This window comes from Leucopleurus acutus, assembly GCF_964270905.1.
Source record: "Leucopleurus acutus genome assembly, chromosome: 16".
Lineage (NCBI taxonomy): Eukaryota > Metazoa > Chordata > Mammalia > Artiodactyla > Delphinidae > Leucopleurus > Leucopleurus acutus.
This window is the reverse complement of record NC_139158.1, coordinates 15,871,625-15,892,273: the sequence shown is the minus strand read 5'-3', so window position 1 is coordinate 15,892,273 and position 20,649 is coordinate 15,871,625. Positions and strand designations below refer to the sequence as shown.

General features: G+C 55.0%; 2 protein-coding genes across 2 annotated transcripts; both read right to left on the bottom strand.

Moving 5' to 3' along the window:
• Positions 1-565: 565 nt before the first annotated feature.
• Positions 566-2,990, bottom strand: ZNF768 (zinc finger protein 768). The gene is made up of 2 exons (XM_082858260.1): positions 2,766-2,990; positions 566-2,474 (listed from the first exon to the last, which is right to left on the bottom strand). Exons 1-2 carry the CDS (start codon positions 2,851-2,853, stop codon positions 856-858), a joined length of 1,707 nt encoding a protein of 568 aa, XP_082714386.1. The 5' UTR covers positions 2,854-2,990; the 3' UTR covers positions 566-855.
• A 5,837-nt stretch (positions 2,991-8,827) lies between these two features.
• On the bottom strand, positions 8,828-11,695 carry ZNF764 (zinc finger protein 764). The gene is made up of 3 exons (XM_082857198.1): positions 11,141-11,695; positions 10,879-10,992; positions 8,828-10,086 (listed from the first exon to the last, which is right to left on the bottom strand). Exons 1-3 carry the CDS (start codon positions 11,334-11,336, stop codon positions 9,173-9,175), a joined length of 1,224 nt encoding a protein of 407 aa, XP_082713324.1. The 5' UTR covers positions 11,337-11,695; the 3' UTR covers positions 8,828-9,172.
• Positions 11,696-20,649: the final 8,954 nt, after the last annotated feature.

Below are 20,649 nucleotides of genomic sequence, written 5' to 3'. Positions count from 1 at the left end.
GTTTTCTGGCCCAAGGACAGACCCTCCGTGTTTGGGAATAGGGACCTCCACAAGGCTGAGGGTTTTCTCACACCTACACTGGACTCCCTTTGTGTTTGTGCAGCATTCAAAGCACAGGACGTGACCTTGCACAGATATGGGTAAGTCATGTCTCCTGAGCCTCAGTTTATAAGATTCAAGTGAAACACTTAATATAAAAGCACTTCCCAGACAAGGGCTTACAGCTTCACTGGCTGTAGTGATGACCTAGTATCTCCCACTGCCCGGGGCACTATCCGTGCACACATTTTAAGGACAAGTCTCTTTTACCACATAAAGGTTTTTATTGAACTCAAATTCAGGGGCTCCAAAGCCTGAGGAAGACAAGGGAGGCTGGGGTTTGCACTCAGAAGCCAGGCCAAGCTTCGGGGCCCCACTCCCCGCCCCGCCTACCCTCACCCCTTCCTGACTCAACGAGGGTCTCAGTAGCTACCAATCTAAGCTACCCACTCTAATTAAGTAACCCAAACCCCCTCCCCCCACCCCCACCTAGCACTTTGCCAAGCCAGGCTTCCACCAAGGGGCATGCTGCTGCTGAGGCCAGCTCTCTGCTGACCTCTTTCTGGATCTCTCCCAGAGCCTCCGGCTGCCAGCTTGGCCTCCCTCCAACCCCTCTTCATAGCCCATTTCCCATAAGTCTCCGTGTCATGTCGCTTCCTCCATCCCGGCCCCCTCTCCTCCTAGAACCCTCGACTCCTCCCTCCTCCAGCGTTTCCCCTATTCTCTCTCAAGGTTTCTCTAGCTCCCTGTCCCCTTCTCTTCTGCCCACCACCTCCCCACCCCGACGGGTCAGCGCGGGTCAGCGCCGGCCCCAGGTCAGCGCCGGCCGGCCGCGTGGGTCCGCTGGTGGCGGATGAGGTCGGAGCTCTGAGAGAAGGCCTTTCCACAGTCATCGCACTTGTAGGGCCGCTCCCCGCTGTGGACCCGGTGATGCTGCAGCAGCGTGGAGGAGCGGCAGAAGCCCTTGCCACACACGGCGCACCTGTAGGGCCGCTCGCCCGTGTGGGAGCGCTGGTGCTGAATCAGCGTGGAGGAGCGATTGAAGGTCTTGCCGCAGTCGGGGCAGCTGTAGGTGCGACCCGGCAGGTGGGTACGGGCGTGGATGGCCAGCACCGAGCTCTGGCCAAAGCGCTTGCCGCACTCAGGGCACTTGAAGGGCTTCTCACGGGCATGGCTGCGGGCGTGGGGGATAAGCGCCGAGCGCTGGGAGAAGCTCTTGCCACAGATGCCACAGCTGAAGGGCCTCTGCCCGGTGTGCACCCTCTGGTGACTACGCAGGGATGAGTTCTGGCTGTAGCACTTGCCACACTCGGGGCAGCTGTAGGGCCGCTCATGGCTGTGAGTGCGCTGGTGCCGCAGGAGGTAGGAGCTGTCGCCGAAGGCCTTGCCGCAGTGTGGGCACTTGTAGGGCTTCTGACCAGAGTGCGTGCGCTGGTGGCGAAGCAGGTAAGAGCTGTCAGCGAAGGCCTTGCCGCAACGGGGACACTTGTAGGGCCGCTCGCCCGTGTGCGTGCGCTGGTGTTTGATGAGGTCAGAGCTCTGGGAGAAGGCCTTGCTACAGACCTCACATTTATAGGGTTTTTCACCTGTGTGGATGCGCTGGTGCTGGATCAGGGTGGAGCCCCGCCCAAAACTCTTCCCACAGATGCCGCAGATGTTAGGCCTCGGGCCCTGCCCACCCCTGGCCCGGCCACCCCGTCGGCCTGGACCACGAAGGGTCCCCGTCAGGCCCAGGGGATTCTGGAGCATCTCAAACTGGGGTGTAGCCAGCAGGGCCCCTGTGGGCATCTCAAAAGGGGGCCCTAGGGGCAGGCCCCCAGTGGGTTGCTCCCCAAACCCCTGGGTGAAAGAGTCCAAAGGGTGGACTCCCAAGGGGATGCTCAAGGGATTCTTTTCCTCAGGATTCAGAAGAATCTCTGCACCTTCCTGGAATTTGGAACTTTGAGCTTCAAATTCAGGGCTCTGGGTTTTGAACTCAGGATTCTGGGGTTCAAATCCAGGGTTCTGCGGTTCATACCCCGGGCTCTGGGATTCATACCTGGAGCTCTGAGATTCATATCCAGGGCTCCGGGGTTCATACCCAGGGCTCCGGGGTTCATACCCAGGGCTCCGGGGTTCATATCCAGGGCTCTTGGGTTCATATCCAGGGCTTTGGGGCTCATACCTAGGGCTTTGGGGTTCAAACTCAGGGCTCTGAGAATCTGATTCAGGGCTTCTGGGTGCAAACTCAGGGCTTGGGGGTACAAAACCAGGGCTTCGGGACTCAAAACCTGGACTCTCAGGCTCAAACCTGGGGCTTTGGGGTTCAAACTCTGGGCTTTGTAGCCCAAACCCAGGGCTCTGGGGTTCAAGCCCAAAAGGTATCTCTTCCACCTCATAGTCCCCAGTGCCTTCTTGCTGAGAAATTTCCTCTTCCTCATTCTCACTCATGTTGCCTGCAGGATCAGAGAATTACAGAAAACCCAGATTGTGTGGGGCCTGGAAGGTCACTGGGTCCCACCATTAGTTGCCACAAACCTTTCCCTCCTCCTCAAGCAGGGTCGCTGGCCCTCGGGCAAGTGCTGAAATTCCCACCTCCCCCTCAGCAAACCCAGGACACCGGGTCCTCGCCCCCGCCCCCTCCAAGTCCCAGGTGTCCAAGCCCCCGGCTCTCTTCCCCTCCCACCCACTACAACCCCCTCTCCCGCTCCCAGTCACGCTCCTCGGAGGGGCGCTCCCTCCCTCACCTTTGAGAGACCCTTCGGGGCTCCCCATTTCGTCAGGACTTTGCACATCCTGGGGCTCGAGGCCCCACGGCGACGCCTCCCGTTCCATCCCCGCCGGCTCCCAGTGCGGCGGCAGTGGCGATGGCGGACGATCCTGCGACCCGGTCTGAGTGCCCCGAGACCCGGGCCCTCGCCGCCCGCCCGCTTAGCGCCACCCAGGGGACTCGGCTGTCCAGCCCCGGCCCCTGAGGCCGGACGTCTTGACCCTGGGCCTCTCCGGCCCGCTGGGCCCCTCCCCTATCCGCGGCCCCGCCCCCACCCACAAGGTCTCGGCTTGCCCTGGGGTCCTCACAGGCCCCCACACGTCGTGACCTCGGAGATGAGAGACTTCACGACTCCCCTTGCCGCCCCCGGATACCGCTCCCCGCCCGGGACCCCGACGTCTGGCCTCCCAGCCCCCGGGTGGGCTGCGGCTGGCCGTCCCCCTCCCTCCGCACAGGAAGTGTCCGTCCGCGGCCAGTTTCCCCCGCTGGCTAGCGCCGCGGCCTCTCTAGGAGCGACTGGAGGTGGAAACTCGTTGGCATTAACCCTGGGCTGGATGGCCCCGGCGTCGAGGTAGGCGAGGACTGGGCGCCCTGGAGCCGGCGGGAGAAGCTGGGGCAGTTTGTATGCCTATGTCCTAGGTCCTGTCCTCCCGGGGGCCTATACGTCCGTCTCCCGGCCCTGCGTCCGTCAGTGCCTGTGGCCAAGGGCGAGGCAACAAGCGAGACCAAGGTCAGCGAGAAGGAGCGACGCTTCCCGGTGCCAGCGGGGGCGGTGTCTAGCTCCCCTTCCCTCCCGGGCCTTGGGGTCAGCTCTGGCCGCGCCTCGGGACCCCACCCCGCCCCTTAGGCTCATCGAGGCTCCTGAGTCTCGAACCCCCCACCTCGAACTCCACTCCCCCACACCGGTGCGCCCACCCCCAGTGCTCCTGGCCCCCTCCGCTCGCTGTTTCTCCTAATCTCACCCTTCCCCCTTCTGGGCGGGCTAGGATCGTTGCCAAGGAAACAGGCCTGCCTCCAGTTTCCAGAGGCACCGCCCCTCCCTCCCAGGGAACTCACCGATTGGTCGGTGCAGCGCGTGCTTTCACCGTCCCGCCTCCTCCCACTACACCAACTGCTAGGCGTTAATGGTCGCCAGGGAACGCGAGGCACCTTTCTGATTGGTTGCAGGGTGCGCAGGCCGGTTCCACCTCTTCTGTGCTTCAGAAGTGCTAGCGGGAGGAGTGGGAGGGACGTCCCTGGCGTCTCCCTTCTTGTCGAGCCTGTGCTTTCAGACATTTTCCCGCCCTCATTTACCCTTCATTAGGTTTTATCTTTCTGAAGAATGAAAGACAAGGCATCTGAGGAAGACACCCTTGACTCCCCAGTCTCTTCTCGCACTCTCTTTCCCAGCACTTTCCTTCTTCCCACAGGTTCCAGGTGCCGAAGTGGCCAGTCGGGGGGGATCCTGCCGCAGAAAGAAGGTTGTTTCCTCTTCTGTTACCCTGCCTCTCCCCTCCACCTTCCCCAAAGACTGAGTTTAACTCAATCCCTTGGAGCCTTTGTCCCTGGTTCCTGGATTTTCTCAGGAGTGGAAGTGGATAGGAGAGAACCAGTCTCCAGTCCTGTCTGACTTGGATAGAGGCTTGTAGAGGAAGGGAACCTGAGAAACACTGCCCTAGGTGCAGCTTTGAATCAAAGGAAAAGTGACCCTGGAAAGACAATTTAATAGGATCCAGTTCTTGTCCTTCTACTACCCTTGCTGCTGAAACTAGTTGGTAGTGTTCTTTCTTCTTTTTTTTTCCCGGTACGCGGGCCTCTTACTGTTGTGGCCTCTCCCGTTGCAGAGCACAGGCTCCGGACGCGCAGGCCCAGCGACCATGGCTCACGGGTCCCGCCGCTCCGCGGCATGTGTGATCCTCCCAGACCGGGGCACGAAGCCGTGTCCCCTGCATCGGCAGGTGGACTCTCAACCACTGCGCCACCAGGGAAGCCCTGGTAGTGTTCTTGACAATTAATGAACCAAATTCTCTCTGTGGGAGTGATGCAGGAACCATAGATTGTGTTTTCTTGTCGCCTTACCAGACAAAGGAAAGGAGGAAACTACTTAGGAGGAAAGATGGCATCTTCCATTCTCCTGAAAGGAGATGAGAACAAGAATTTGGAGAATTCCAAAGGAGAAAAGGCTGGAGAGACGCGATCTCAGTTCTCAGTAGAGGCTTACAGACAGAATCACAGATAGAGATACCTTCCTACAAATAAAGCAGGAGTCCTTTTCTGCCCTCCAGAGGATCAGCTTCCAGCTCCATGCCTCTCTCCCATCCCACTGTCTGTCCTAAAACCTTCATGAAGAATGGCTCACAGGGTCCAGCACTAGAGGGCCCACACAGGCAGAACACCCTACAAGTGCAGTGATTATGGGAAGAGCTGGACCTGGGCCACCTCCTGGTCATCCCCAAAGCACACAAATGAGAGACAAAAGTCTCCTTCATGAGACACTTTTCTCTGACCTCCTACCTGCTTACCCACCAGAAAATTCCCACAGGAGAGCAGCCGTCCCCTACAAAGTATGTGGCGAGTCCTCCAGCCCCAGCTCTGACATGGTCCCTGCCTGCACTCTTCATAGCGTGGGCCACAAGCCCCACGAATAGCAGAAGTTGGGCCAGGGCTTCAGTCTGCTCTGGCACCAGTATTTCCATGTGGAAATTCAGTCTCACTAGGACCTGGCTGACTTCCAGGCAGCCTCCTCCAGCACCGCTCCTCTCTATGCAATGGACTTTTGAGAGGCAGCCAGCCTCTGCCGGCCACATGCCCATAGCAGGGATAGGCTCTAAGCACAGGGAAGACTCTGATGAGGGTTCCAACTTGACCAAGTGCATGTCCTGAGTTGGGCAGCCACTTTGTCCACAGCATCATCCCTCAATGTGCAGCAGCACTGGGGCAGTGTGCAGCCACAGTTCATGGTCCAACCAACTTGGCCCACACCCAAGAGAGTCCTGAAAAAGGTTCTGTGTGAGAGGGGCTTCTGTGTGATCTGCTTCCTCCCTGCATGCAAAGGACAAGCCCTCTAAGAGGGCTTCTGTCAGATGCTACAAGAGATGCCCAGGTATATTCAAGAAGCTTTGAGGTACCCAGAAAGAGACCAATCATGACACAGGCCCCTTTGGGAAGAACAAAGGAAATGGGAGTCTTTGTGTATGGCGAAGTCATCAGCTGGCCTGACACATTTGGAACAGGTCCTGACACCAACCCCTACTCTTGTAACGCTAAGAGCAGCTAGAAAATAACATTTTTACGTTCAGAGCAGTGGTTCTCTCAGACTTCAGCAGCCATAAGATTCCATTGCTGGAGATACAATAGACTAGGGACAGGGCCCAGGGAGCTAGCTGCATTTTGAAGAGATAACTGCATGTGATTCTGTGGCAGAAAGGCCTTACTTTGAAAAATATTGGCCTAGAGCAGGTTTTAGCTTCTGAGTCATAAACGTCTCTGCATGCACTGTTCCTAGGAAGATACACATAAACAAATATTCCCCCCAAATTTAGAGCTTTGGAGCTCAGATCAATACTTATCCTTTACATGGCTTGGACAAACTAGGAAGGGGCCATGTGGTCATGGCCTTGACCTCTCACTCTGGCCATGTGGATGGGGCTCATGTTTTCACTGGTGCAGACAAGCATTTCTCCTGATGCACCAATGAAGCCCTAGGAAAACCCTCTTCCTGGCTTAAATTGCTTCAAGGGCTGAGCCTCAAAAACCTGTGGAAGTGGAGAGGAAAGGGAGCCTTACCTTTAGGGGGAGTATCCGTGCCAAGGAGTGAGGAGCCAAGAAGGGGGTGAGACTGAGGCTTAAGCGTTCCATGATACTCAGATATTAAGTGGGGGGGAAATTGGGTCACGAGGGCAGGAAGCAGAGGAGTTGGTTCTGGTTTGGGGGCCCTACGCAAGTCTTGAAAACTTAAGCGCACTCAGAGAAAGTAGTAATTATACCTTTAATTGGCAAGCTCAGACAGGGTCCAGATCTGGCTTTGAGGCTGACCTGAGAAGTGGTATTGCAGGCTGAGCTTCCCCCAGGCAGTGCTGAGGGGCAGGGGAAGGATGGGTTGGACACTGGCTTCTCTAGGGGAATAAAAGCTGGTACAAAGGTAGCTACTACTGCCAAGGTGCCTCTCCTTACTCCCACATTCCCCCTGTGACAGGTGGCATATGAGCCAATCCTCCTGGTGAAGTTTGGTCTAAGAGAGATCTTGGTGGGGTCAGATTGGAAGATCAGGTTGGAATCAAGTCAGTCCATCACTTTACCTGAAGTGTCTTTTCCCCAAGTTTTTTACCTCTTCCTATAGAAGTTTCTTTAGGTTGACAAATCTGGTTTCTTCCTAAGGCCAGACACAGGGCTGAGTTCTCAGAAGGGAAGTGCACACAGGCCACCGAGGACATAAGTCTTTGCTACTTCTACTTGAGGGGAAGGGTCATCCTGACCAGAGGCAAGAAAGGGTCTGCACATGGCTGGCTGCTTCCATCACCTGGACAAGGCTGGACTCTGACCACAAAGGAATGAGTGGTAGATGGATGATGGAGTCACAGGGTGATGGGGGAGGGATTCTGTGCAGAGCTTGGGAATATAGAATAGTACAGTTCCCTCTGGCTACTAACCCCAAATGTTCCTGGCCTTGCCCCCCTTTGCTGGTGATGGAGGTCCTGAAGAGAGTGAAGATGCGAGCTTTGCTTTTGTTGGCCCTGGAACTCTCATCTAAGGCTGCTTTCTCCCTTGCCTTGTTGGCTATGTGGCTGTTTTGTCACTCATCTTGTACCTGGGCTTCACTAACACTGGGCTGCTCTGTCCCTAGTCTAGGTCAGTGCCTGGGTGTCATCTCAGGGAGTGGGGAGATGCTTCCAGAACCCTGGCTGAGACACTGACAAGGAACTCAGGAGTGGTATGGTAAAGACAGCAGGAAACAAAGAATCCTAGCATCTCACTCTGTGTGTGACCTTGGACAGGTTGCTCAGCTTTCCCCAGTCTCAGTGTCCCCAAATGCAAAAGGATGGAAAAGCTAAAATCTCTTCCAGTTCAAAAATGTGATGAGGTCCTCCTGGCTGGGCCTAGAATAGCAAAGTCTGAGCCATAGGGCTCTCCGAGGGAGGCCCAAGGAGTACTAGAGGGGTCTCTCAGGCCCCTGCCCTTCAAAAACAGGAAGTGCAGGTCAGCTGAGTGGTGCTGAGGTGGAGACACCACTCCATCTGGGGCAAAACATTCAGTCCTGACTGCCTCTTCCTGATGGGCTGTCCTCTCCAAGCAAGATGCTTCCTTCCATATGCAATTATGAGGGTGAAATGAGTTGATGGACAAGACAGTACTTTGTAAACCATAAAATGCAATACGAGCCAAGATCTAACATAAAGCCTCCTTTTACTTCTCTTCTGCCACCCTTTTACAAATATGCTCTCTACCTGAATCCCTGATTCAAGAACAATTGAATGCTGTAGACTACAGTTTGCAAACTCAAATGACTACAGGAACCCAACAGGTCATGGAAATGAGTAGAAAAATGCCAGATGGAGAGGGCCTGCTTTGCCAGAGATGTTGGCGAGCCATGATGAGTGCCAGCTGACACTGGTCAGGAGGTGACAAGGAGTGGCAGGCATGCTGAACTGGAGAGCCTGGTCTCCAACCAAAGGGGCAACTGCCCCTCAGCTCCCACCAATTGTGGTTTTGTGGGAGCTCAGGTGGAGTTGCCAAATCTTCGGATTTTTCAAGAGAGGCCAGAAACCTGGTTTTCTGTGTGAAATATCCTGATTTTTAAATCTTAACCAATAACTCATAACATTTAAATATGCTGGCTGGGCTTCCCTGGTGGCGCAGTGGTTGAGAGTCCGCCTGCCGATGCAGGGGACGCGGGTTCGTGCCCCGGTCCGGGAAGATCCCACATGCCGCGCAGCGGCTGGGCCCGTGAGCCATGGCCACTGAGCCACAACAGTGAGAGGCCCGCAAAAAAAAAAAAAAAAAAAAAAAAATATGCTGGCTGGGCTAAAAAAAAAAAAAAATTAAAGGCTGCTACAGACCACATTCAGTACCCAGCCATCAGTTTTTAACTTCTGCAGTAAAGTCAGTGGGTAAAACAAAGTTCTCCACCTCAATCCTCTTAGAAACAGCCTTTTCTTCCCCAGTGAAAGTCTAGTGGGGGTTCTAACCTCAGCCCTAACTCGGCAAAGGGGGCTTCTAGAGTCTGGGACAGTAGGGAACAAGGTATCAGCAGATGAAGCTCGTGAGGGCCTAAGATGAAACAGTCCTCCTCCCCCAGGTCCAGCTCTGGCTGGGAATTCTGTGGCCTCCCCGGGGCTGCCCTGAGGCCACCCTGGGCCTCAAACAATGTCTAGATCTTCACTCTTTGCCTTATCACTGTTGAGGCCATCACCCACACTCCTGGAATATCTCTGGGTAGTGCTGGAAGCCCACGGGTGGGTCCAGGTCCCCTCGGCCAGAGGCCAGGGGTACAGGCAACCCACTGGCACCCCGGCCCCTGCGCCGCCCCGCCCCGGGCCGATGGACCCACTGGTGCTTGGCCATGGCTGACTTCTGGCCGAAGCACCTGCCGCATTGCGGGCAGGCGTAGGGGCGCTCGCCACTGTGGGTGCGCCGGTGGGCTACCATCTCGGAGCTCTGCCGGAAACAGCGCCCGCAATCTGGGCATGGATAGGGCTTCTCGCCCGTGTGGGTGCGCACGTGGCGCCGGAGGTCTGAGGCGTGGGCAAAGGCGCGGCCACAGTCGGGGCACGGGAAGGGGGTCTCGCCGCTGTGGACCCGCTGGTGCTGGTACAGGGCGGAGCTCTGGCTGAAGCAGCGGCCGCAGTCAGCACAGCTGTAGGGCTTCTCGCCCGTGTGGACCCGGAGGTGGGTGGTGAGGGCGGAGCGCTGGGTGAAGGCCCGGCCACAGTCCGGGCAGCGGTGGGGCCGCTCCCCTCGGTGGATGGCCCGGTGCTTGCTCAGAGAGGAGGCCTGGCTGAAGCCCTTGCCACAGTCAGGGCAACTGAAGGGCTTCTCGCCCGTGTGGGTGTACAGATGCTCCACCAGGGTGGAGCGCCAAGCGAAACTCTTCCCGCACATGTAGCAACCGTGCCTCTGGTCTGCCCTGGGGACCGGGGGATGGGCACAGAGTGGTGGGCGACCCCGGCGAGGCACCTTCGATGGCTGCTCCCAACCATAAGAAAACCCAGCAGAAAAGGGTTTGACAGCCGTCAGCCCGGGAGGCTGAGCGTCCACAGAAAGGATCTTCCCCAGTGCCTCGGTCCCTTCTCTTTGTCCTTTCTCTTCCTTGTCTCTGGAACCTGCTGGGAGATAAGGGGAGAGCTCAGACCCTGGCTTATCCTGGTCCCTGATTCCCACAGCCCACATGGGGACAGAGAAGCCTCTTAGATACAAGCACCTTCTGGACCCACAGCTGCCTCTGGGCCTCAGCTTGGTACAGGCAGGGAAGCTAGGAGTGACACATTTTCCTCAGCTGCACAGGATGGTAAGAAAAGCTGCAGAGACAGAGAGAGAGGGAAGGAACAGAGGCACAGTACATTCTACCTCAGGGCTGGGGAAATGAAGGTCAGAGGGATAACAATTTAGCTTGATCACGGAGGATGAGTGGATGGTAAGGATGCAGCACAAAGAGAGGCATGAAGGTGACTGGCATTGACAAGTTCAGAGGGGCTGGGCACTGTGCAACAGGTGGACAGGATAAGTGGAGGAAGAAAGCCGTGCAAGCCAAGAGAAAGGAGGCTGCTACAAAAATACAACAAAAAGGAAGTAAACTAAAACAGAGGAGGTGGCAGAGGAGCTAGAGAGCAGGCAAACAGCAGACGAGGTGACGCGGAGCTCCAAGGAGCTTAGAGACCAACTAGATGTGAGGGGCTCAGATACCGCGGAGCTGGGAGTGGAGAGGCAGGTATGCCTGGGTCACACAGCCCCTTTCTAGGCCGAATCCAGAGCTAGGCAGGGACCAGGCATAACAACCTTAGCTGGGAAAGCAATTCAGGGAGGAAACTGATGAGCAGGTAAGGAGTTGGCAGAGGGTAGCAGGATGGGTCAGACCCAGAGGAAGTCCCCACGGGACAAAGTACCCACTACTTCACCTGTGTCTGCTTCTCTAAGACACTCTCCCGTCTCAGGATCCCGGGCATCTGGACCCCACAGTTCGGCCTCTTCCTCCACCCAGGAGATGAGGGCTGGCTTGGTGCCTCGGAAGCCTGGGGGAGAAGAACGCAAAGTCCACGCTGCAGGGGAAGCCGCCGCCCAGGGTCGCGACTTTCTGGGGTCTCCCACTCCACGTGCAGGACCCAGAGGTTGGGCGGGGTGGACGGGGTTGTGGGCGCAGGCGAGCAGGTGGAGCCTCACCGAGCGCGCCCAGGTGGCCGTAGGTCTCCCGCATCACGTCCCGGTACAGGGCCCTCTGCGCGGGCCGCAGACACCCCCACTCCTCCGGGGAGAAGTACACGGCCACGTCCGCGAAGCTCAGGGGCTCGGGTGTCCCCCACTGGCGCCCGGCCCCGTTAGGTTCCCGCGCGGGGAGCGGGGCCGGGGGCGGCGCCATCGTAAGTGCCACCCCGGCGGCGGGCCAGCGCCAACCCTACCCGCCGGGGTCCGCGGAGCCTCCGCGATCCAGGACGCTCCGTGGCCCGGCCCGAGGGTCGGGGCGCCGTCGTGAGGCCGGGAGACCAGGGTCGGCCCCTCGAGGGCCCACGGGGAAGGCTGAACACTAAGAGCGGGTGGCTGAAGGTGCACCGAGAACCAGAACTGGAAGATGCCTTCCTAAGAGATGGCGGCAACGCGGCCCCGCGAACTTCGCTCCCGCGCCATCGTGCCCAAATGACGCCGCCCCGGTGTCTCCAGGTGGCTTTGTCTTCGAGCCCTCAGCCAACATGGCTGCGGCGGCTACAGGCGCCCGAGGAGGCGCTGCCACCAGCCCGGAGGCGGCGTTCCCCAGAGCTTGGCGCCCGGCCCCGGAGGCGCGGCGGCCCGGCTTCCCCGCCGGGTCCCCGCGCCCGTCGCGCTGGAGGCGCAGCCGCGGCCCCGCCCAGGTTTGGAACAGCGACCTCCAGCCCAGACCCCAGGCCGCTCCGCGCTGTTAATTCAGACGTTCAATTTCGTCGCTGGCCATCACTGGGTGACAGCAGGCTTCCCCCAATGTTGAGGGTAAAAAAAAAATGGAGCGGGTGAAAGAACCTTCTCTACTGGAAGCTTGATAAGCCTGAAATTATGGGAGCTTCTGTTTCAGGAGATCGTGGGGGCGACTGGGGAAGAGTAGGGTGAGGTCTGAGAAAGGTCGGAAGGACCCTCTTTCTGTAAGCTTACGCTCCCCCGACATGCCCTACAGGACGTCTCCCGAACATCTCTTTACCTCTAGCTCAAGCTTGGCTCCTGAGCTCCTGATCACAGAGCCACCTGTCACCTTGCCCCGGCATGGATGGCCCACAAGCACCTCGGACTCTGCGTGGCTCAAACTGAACTCATCCCTTTCTTCCCATAACCTGCCCCTCCTGGGGTCTTTGTCTTAGCAAATGGCACCAACTCTCTCCATCATTTCTACCTCCAAACCCTCTTTCTCACCGGACACATTTATTGACTGTCTAGTCTGTGCTTCCCACAAGCCTTCATAAATACCCTGCCCTAAGAAGCCTTGATATTTTTCCTTTGGCCACTTAAATCAGTCACAGCATTTCACACACTTCATGGACATGCACTTCACATCTTCAGCAGCTCTGGTGTCCACTCTGGAGCTCTTGTCTGTTTGCCTCCTTCCAAAGGCCCCCCTGAGGCTTCCACCTGACATCCTGTACCCAGTGGCTGCTTCTCCCTAGGGGAGCTGGGCAAGTAAAGAGTTGATCTCAGCAGGAGGGAAGGGGAAGACTTAAAACTTGGGAGGGGTCAGCCTGGCCAAGGAGAGAGGCTTGTTGCAGGGTGGTCCGTGGAGGGTAAGGACTAAGGGTGCAGAGTTGCCCAGGGGCTCAACCCCAGCAAGTTCTCTTAGCCTCTCAAGCCCCCTGAAGAACACAAAAGAAATTAGAAAATTTCCATTAAGAGTAATGGCTTTTTGTCACCTGTCAGTGCCCATCCCTATCGCACACTGGAAGAGCCCTGGGTAGTGCTGAAAGCTTGCAGGGGGGTCTGGACTCTCCTGGAGAAGAACCCTGGGCAGAGTCTGCACTCCTGGGTCAGACCCTGAGGACCATGGTACCAAGCTGGTGGGTCTATTAGTGGCCTCTGGCTGAAGCACCTCCCACTGTGGGGACAGTAGTAGGCCTGCTTGCCTGTGTGAGTCAGCAAGTAGCATGAGAGGTACTGCACTAGCTGCAAGTAAAGGGTCCCTCTCCAGAGTGCACTGGGCCGGGACTTCCCCGGAGGTCCAGTGGTTGGGTCTCTGTGCTTCCACTGCAGGGGGTACAGGTTCGATCCCTGGTTGGGGAACTAGGATCCTGCACGCTGCGTGGTGTGGTCAAAGAAAACAACACAAAACAGAGCGCACTGGGCCAAGTTGAAGGTAAAGGTAAAGCATGACTACACTTGGTGTGGGGATGAGGGCGTGGTGTGAGTGCCAGGTGTTGAAGCTGGGCACAGACTGAGGGCCTGGGAAAGTCCTGACTACAGGGAGCCTTGGCCACAGGCTCCAAGGCCACGTCAGTGTCTCTGACCCCACAGCCTCACAACAGCTCCCAGATAGACTTCTGCTCACCCTTTCCAAACGTATCATTTTTCTGAGTGAGTGCTGGGAAACAGAGCAGATTCAAAACTTACCATTTTTCCTGTTAACTCTCCAAGGCCTACGTATGTTCAGGTAATAGAATCAACCTTCACAATGACAGAAGCATTCAGATGGGTACCCAGCCCTGGAAGCCCCCTTCTAGACTGTACTGGCCAGTTGAGGGCTCCCAAGTCAGGGACATTCCCACCCACTCCAGGGCCAACCAGAAGAGATACTCTCAACCAGAAGGGCAGCTGTTATAGGAACCAGGGACCTGGAAGACAGATGAACTGCCTCCATCCTAAATTTGAATTCACACATTGCCACTAACCTATGGTCTGGATGATTCATACAGTGTGACCTAATCATGTGACCACTTGGATGCCTCAAAGCCAATTAAGTGAGAAAGAGAAGGTCAAGATTGCAATCTCCAGTGGGTGTCATAAATTCAGGTCAGTGAAAATTAGTAATGCCAGCAGTAAAGAGCATATAGATGGTGTTTCTTGCTCAACAAACGTTTTCCCTTACAGTTGACACTGGGACATCACCTCCACTTCCCATCTTTCTGGCTTTCTCTCAGGCTTCCTCCTCCAGAGGATCCTGAGCACCTGTACCCCACAGCTGGGTCTCCTGCTCCACCCATTTGATGAGGGCTGGTTTGGGGTCTGGCAAAACTGGGGAAGAACCCTAATCATCCAATAAACAGATCTTAAGACTACCTACGCATGCATTTAATGAAAATGTATTGGGCATCTCATGTGTGCCAGGCATTGTTCTAGATGTTCCAGGTATTAGAGACATTGGTGAACCAAGATAAAGTACCTGCTCTAAGAGAGATACCAGGTAGGAGCTTTGCTGGCACAGGTGCAGAGAGGACCTTTGGGCAGATTGTACTCAGGGCTACAGAGATGGACACAGAGCTGCAGCTTAGAGGAGACTTCCAGCACAGGGCAGAAGAGCTCCAGGAGGAATTTCATTTCTTTTCTTTCTTTCTTCCTTCCTTCCTCCCTCTCTCTCTTTTCTTTCTTTCTAATTTTTATTAGAGTATAGTTGATTTCCAATGTTGTGTTAGTTTCAGGTGTACAGTGAATCAGTTACACATATACATATATCCACTCTTTTTTAGATTCTTCTCCCATATAGGCCATTACAGAGTATTGAGTAGAGTTCCCTGTGCTATATACTAGGTCCTTATTAGTTATCTATTTTATATATAGTAGTGTATATATGTCAATCTCAATTTCCCAATTTATCCCTCCCCCCCAAGGAACTTCTTGAAGATGGCATTTGAGAAGGGCATTGAAGGGTGTTAGAGTTGGAGGTCAGTGTATAACACAGCCGAATAGCAAGAACAAAGGCTCATTAAGCTAGAAGCATGTCCAAAGAACAAAGATTCTACTTAGCTGGAGTCAAGGAGATGGCTTGCCTGTAGGGAAAGATCTGGTTTGAGTCCGTGGAGGTTAGTGTGCCATGCGCCTTTAAGGCCGGTACAGGTTCTGAACTTTTTTTAGAAGTTTTTGCAGTGTTGAAATCTGACCGGAGAGGGTCACTTATGAATTTAGGCTGATCTGGCGAGGATGCCGGGAAACAGAGTCACTCTGACTCTGTTGGAGTCAGGCTCAGTGGATTCAGGCACCTGGCCCTGTTCGTCCCACCCACCCCCTTCCCTTTTCAGAGATCCGGGATGCTGGATCTCACCGAGCACGGTCAGGTTAAGGTATGCCACCGCAGACATCCCCACTCCTCGGGGAAGAAATACAGGAACACCTTCACGAAGCCCGTGGCCCCCAGCCTTCTCCCAGCTCCTTCCCGCCCGGCCTTCACCGGCACCTGCGCAGGGAGCCCAGAGCAGGGCCGGGGACGGAGTCTTGGGCTCACCCCCATATCCCCGGGTTGGAACGCTGGTGATTCGGCCTGCGGTGCTGGGTGGGGGTGGGTCCCTCCGGGCCCAGACGACCGGAAGTAGCTTTGGGTGGGGCCACTCTAGGATGGCGGGAAACGGCTCGTTACGCGAACTCGTTGGTCCCAGGGCCGGGAAATGAAGAAGCCTTCAGAAGAGATGGTGGCACTCTACCGTGCTTCTACTTTAGCGAAAGGCATGTAACAGCTTCAGTGTCGGCCTGGCGTTGATGATATGGTATACTCCCCCCTCGAGTTGTCTTCTCTTGCTGTTCCGCTAGTGGCTTTGCAAGGGCCTGTTGCCCGTAGTTAAGATGGCCGCAACCGCTTCGGCGCCCGCGCTCAGGTCGGGTGGGTAAAAGGTGAGGCGCGGGTGCAGGCGCGGGTGCAGGCGCGGGTGCAGGCGCGGGTGCAGGCGCGGGTGCAGGCGCGGGTGCAGGCGCGGGTGCAGGCGCGGGTGCGGGAGGGCTGGCGGCGGCGAGGGGTTTGGGAGACGGGGACGCTGGGCTAGGAGTGGAGGGGCTGTCCGGCCAAATGTCCTCTTCCCAATCCCCGCAAGAAGGCCCACTCAGTGACCCGGTCATTAAAATATATTTTTTTATTATTGGCAAACTAATTCATTTCTCAGGTTTTTGGGTTTTGTTTTTTCATTTACAAGGTACATAAGAATATTCAGTGAATGCCCTCTCCCCCAGCCCCCCACCATTCCTCTAATAGTTTCTTAAATATCCCTACAGTGATTGTGCCTTATAGAGATAGTCAGTCTGTTTGTCTATAGTACTTCCACACATTTACTAGCTCTTACTGAGGACACTGGGCCGAATGCCTCTCAGTCCCTTAGAGTTCAGTCATTTTACAGAAGGGAACTGAAACCCAGTTAGGACCCAAGGTCAGGCAGCCCATTAGTGACTCGGGGTTTTCAGACTCCTAATGCGAGCCTTTCCACCGCCTCCTGGCGCTGCCTCCTCCAGGCTCCCAGAAAAGTAACATGAATGCTTCAAATTTACTGGCCCCTGCTGACATTGTGAAACAAACTGGATTCTCGTTATTAAGTCATTATTGTTGTATAAAAAGTTAGACGAGGGACTTCCCTGGTGGTGCAGTGCTTAAGAATCCGCCTGCCAATGCAGGGGACATGGGTTCAATCCCTGGTCCAGGAAGATCCCACATGCCGCGGAGCAAATAAGCCCGTGTGCCACAACTACTGAGCCTGCGCTCTAGAGCCCACGAGCCACAACTTCTGAGCCCACGTGCCACAACTACTGAAGCCCGGGTGCCTGGAGCCTGTGCTCTGCAACAAGAGAAGCCACGACAATGAGAAGCCCGCGTACCGCAACGAAGTGTAGCTCCAGCTTGCCGCAACTAGAGAAAACCCGCGCACAGCAATGAAGACCCAACGCAGCCAAAACTAAATAAAAATTTAAAAATAAACTTATTTTAAAAACAGAAAGGTTAGGGACTTCCCTCATGGCCCAGTGGTTAAGACTTCACCTTCCAATTCAGGGGGCACAGGTTCGAGCCCTGGTTGGGGAAGTTCCACATGCTGTTGGGCGTGGCCAAAATAAAATGTTAAAAAAAAGAAAAAGGGGGACTTCCCTGGTGGCACAGTGGTTAAGAATCCGCCTGCCAATGCAGGAGACACGGGTTCGAGCCCTGGTCCAGTAAGATCCCACATGCCCGGGAGCAGCTAAGGCCGTGTGCCACAACTAATGAGCCTGCGCTCTAGAGCCCGTGAGCCACAACTACTGAGCCCTCGTGCCTAGAGCCCGTGCTCCACAACAAGAGAAGCCACTGCAATGAGGAAGCCTGCGCACCGCAACAAAAAGTAGCCCCCGCTCACCACAACTAGAGAGAGACCATGCACAACAATGAAGACCCAACACAGCCAAAAATTAAGAAATAAATAAATAAATTTATTAAAAAAAAAAAAAAAAAGAAAGAAAAAGGGCTTCCTGGTGGCGCAGTGGTTGAGAGTCCGCCTGCCGATGCAGGGGACGCGGGTTCGTGCCCCGGTCCGGGAGGATCCCACATGCCGCGGAGCGGCTGGGCCTGTGATCCATGGCCGCTGGGCCTGCGCGTCCGGAGCCTGTGCTCCGCAACGGGAGAGGCCACAGCAGTGAGAGGCCCGTGTACCGCAAAAATAAATAAATAAATAAATAAATGCACAGTATTGGTCCTTCGACTCCTGGATTTAAAAAAAAAAAAAAGAAAAAGAAAAAAGTTAGATGAGTTACTGGATGACAGGACTCATTTGCTTTCATGCTCCATCTGAATGTGCTTCCATTTCCAAGCTCCCCTAACAGAACAGTGGCCGACTATGCAAGAGCTGCAGTTGGTTCTGTGATGTGACTAAGACATTAATAATATTAGCTTATCTTGATCGATCACTTACTGCATGCCAAACTCTGTTCTAAGTGCTTTTGCCTGTTAACCCTCACAACACTTCAGAGATAGGTACCCTTCTGGATCAGGAAGCTGAGGCGCAGAGGAATGACCTTGCCCCAGGCCACACAGCTAGTGACGGTTCTGACTCCAGAACCCATGCCATGATGTCTCCAATTATTGAAGGCACAATGTCAGCAACCAGAGACAGGTGGGATTTTAGGCCAGGTATGCAGTTGTAATGTGGGGTAGGGCAAGAAGCAGGGACGTAGGAAGTCAGAAGAACTGCTTTTGGTCACCTATGCAATTCCATACTGTTGTATTAAATGTAAAGAGAAAAAATTAAAATGATGTGCTCTAAGCATTAAAAGGATTGTGTTTAGGGGTCAAGTCACGGGGAAAAAAATATATCATTCGAGTGCTTGGGAGGTATGTGAAATTGCCCTGCAGGAGGGTGACAGGCTTCACAAAAGGCACCCTGTAGCAGCTCTTGCTCAGGCCATTGCTGATTTAGGCCTGGGGTCTCCTACCTGGTCTCTGGGCATCCAGCCCTTTGCCTTTCCCATCCATCCGGCACTGCAGCCTGGTGTAGTGAAAAGATCAAGAGCATCAGCTGAGAAATCGGGAGCTTTAGGTTCCAGGCTTGCCTCTGCCACTAACTCAACTGTGTGGTCTAAGCCAGGCCCTTCCCCTCTCCGGGCCTCAGCCTTTCTCAGGGTGTATTCTGTGGAACAGTATTCCCATGAGATAGGAACAAGTGTTCTTCCCCGTGCCCCAGAGAGTCCCCTCCCACCCTCGGTTTCCCAAACCCTGCTTCAAACATTGGACCAGACAGCTCCAAGAGCTCCCCGCCAGCTCCAAGATGCCTCAGTCCACCCTGTCATCACCTCCAGGTCCACCCCAGGAACTGCTCTTCCATCCTCCTCACTCAGCCAGAAACCTTATCACGGTCCTGGTGCCCCTCCAATGACCCAGCCCCCATGTGCAGCCCTGGACAGGCCCTGTCCCTTCATCTTCCAGTGTTTACCTCCAGCCCTTCAACTACTCTCCATTTCCACTCTATCGCCCCCCTGCAGTCCACTCTCAGAGCAGCCAGAGTGGGTTTTTAAAATGCAAATCGGATTACCTTGACCCTTGACACTCTGCTTAAAACTCCCTAGTGGTTTAATCCCTAAAGTAGTCAAATTCACAAAGACAGAAAGTAGAATGGTGGTTGCCAGGGGCTGGGGGAAGGGGGAATAGAGCATTATTGTTTAAGGGGTACGAAGTTTCAGTTGGGGAAGATGAAAAAGTTCTGGAAAGGGATGGGGTGATGGTTGCCCAACATCGTGAATGTTGAGCAATGTTGGGCAATGTTAATGCCACTAAACTGAACACTTAAAAATATTTAAAATGGTAAATTTTGTTACATATATTTTACCACAAAACAAAAACAAATGATACAGTGGCTTCCCAGTATATTTAGAATCAGATCCAAACTTCACATCATGGCAAGCAAGAGCTCTGTGACCTGCCCCTTTCCCACTCCCCACACTCCTTCCCCTGCCTCCAAACTCATTTTCAGCACCTCACCCAAACTCATCCCTACCTCAGAACTTGGCACTTGCCGGCCCCTGTTTAGAAGCCCCTCTCTCCCACACCCTGTCCCCAGCAACCCCCCTACCCCAGCACCCACCCACCCCCGCCTCTGAAACCCTGCCCTCCCCCACTCCCACATCCTGTGACCCTACCCGGTTCCCCTTCGCTCCTTTTTTTTTTTCTGGCCACGCTGAGCGGCCCTTTGGTTCCTTCTCATCCTTTGGATCTCATCTCAAGCGTCTCCTCACCAAGGCCCGGCCTAGGTATCCCCCCCGCAACAGGCACTTCCAGTATGTCCTCTGTTTTAGTTCCTTTGTAGTGCTTGTTATTTGCAATTACAGTACCTTGTCTTATTTATGTACCGGCTTACCACTTGTCTCTCCCCACCCTACCCGAATGTAAAGTCCAAGAGGATGCCTATGTCTGTTTTCCTTGCTATACCTTGGCACTTAGAATAGTACCTAGTGCATGGTAAATGCTTAGTAGATTTTTTTTTGTTGTTTTTTGTTTGGTTGGTTGGTTTTTCTTTTCTTTTTTTTTTTTTTTTTTTTTGGCTGTGTTGGGTCTTCGTTGCTGGGTGCAGGCTTTCTCTAGTTGCGGCGAGCAGGGGCTACTCTTCGTCGCAGAGCACGGGCTCTAGGCACGTGGGCTTCAGTAGTTGCAGCATGTGGGTTCAGTAGCTGCGGTGCATGGGCTCTAGGGCACACGGGCTTCAGTAGTTGTGGCGCACGGGCTTAGTTGCTCCACGGCATGTGGGATCTTCCTGAACCGGGATGGAACCCATGTCCCCTGCATTGGCAGGCGGATTCTTAACCACTGTGCCACCAGGGAAGTCCCTGTAGATATTTGTTAACTGGATAAACGAGAAAGAGCAGACAGCACTTGCCCTGTGCTGAGACAGCTCTGCTTGACACACTGTGCCTGGTTCTGCTCCCCCCTCCTTGGTGGCTCCTCCACTCTCCAGCTCCCCCTCCTCTTTGACTCGCCCCCTCCAGTACTGGTCACCCCTGGACCTTCACACCCTCCCACTCCTGATTGCCCCTTGCCCAGCGCCCAGGCTCCCTTGCTTACCTGTTCACAGCTCATGTTGTTCATTCACTGAGCCATGCAAATTCTATGGCAGAAGCCTCTCAGGAGTATCTTTCTTCCCAATTCCAAGGTCAGCAAACAAGAGCAACTGCAAGAAAGAGTCTTGCTTTCTAGCTTTGTCCCACTCTTGATCGCTTCTGCCTGGGGACAAACGCCAAACAGATCTCTCATGTGCAGGCTCTTCCCACGGAACACACTCCACACTGTTTGACAAAGA

What these genes read in the sequence shown, in the direction of transcription:
- ZNF768 (XM_082858260.1), bottom strand. Translation starts at nt 2,853, where the DNA reads ATGGAACGGGAGGCGTCGCCGTGGGGCCTCGAGCCCCAGGATGTGCAA. An exon ending in CCCCGAAGGGTCTCTCAAAG is followed by an intron (nt 2,475 to 2,765) that starts GTGAGGGAGGGA and finishes CTGATCCTGCAG; the next exon opens with GCAACATGAGTGAGAATGAG.
- ZNF764 (XM_082857198.1), bottom strand. Translation starts at nt 11,336, where the DNA reads ATGGCGCCGCCCCCGGCCCCGCTCCCCGCGCGGGAACCTAACGGGGCC. An exon ending in CGGCCACCTGGGCGCGCTCG is followed by an intron (nt 10,993 to 11,140) that starts GTGAGGCTCCAC and finishes CTTCTCCCCCAG; the next exon opens with GCTTCCGAGGCACCAAGCCA. An exon ending in TCTTAGAGAAGCAGACACAG is followed by an intron (nt 10,087 to 10,878) that starts GTGAAGTAGTGG and finishes ATCTCCCAGCAG; the next exon opens with GTTCCAGAGACAAGGAAGAG.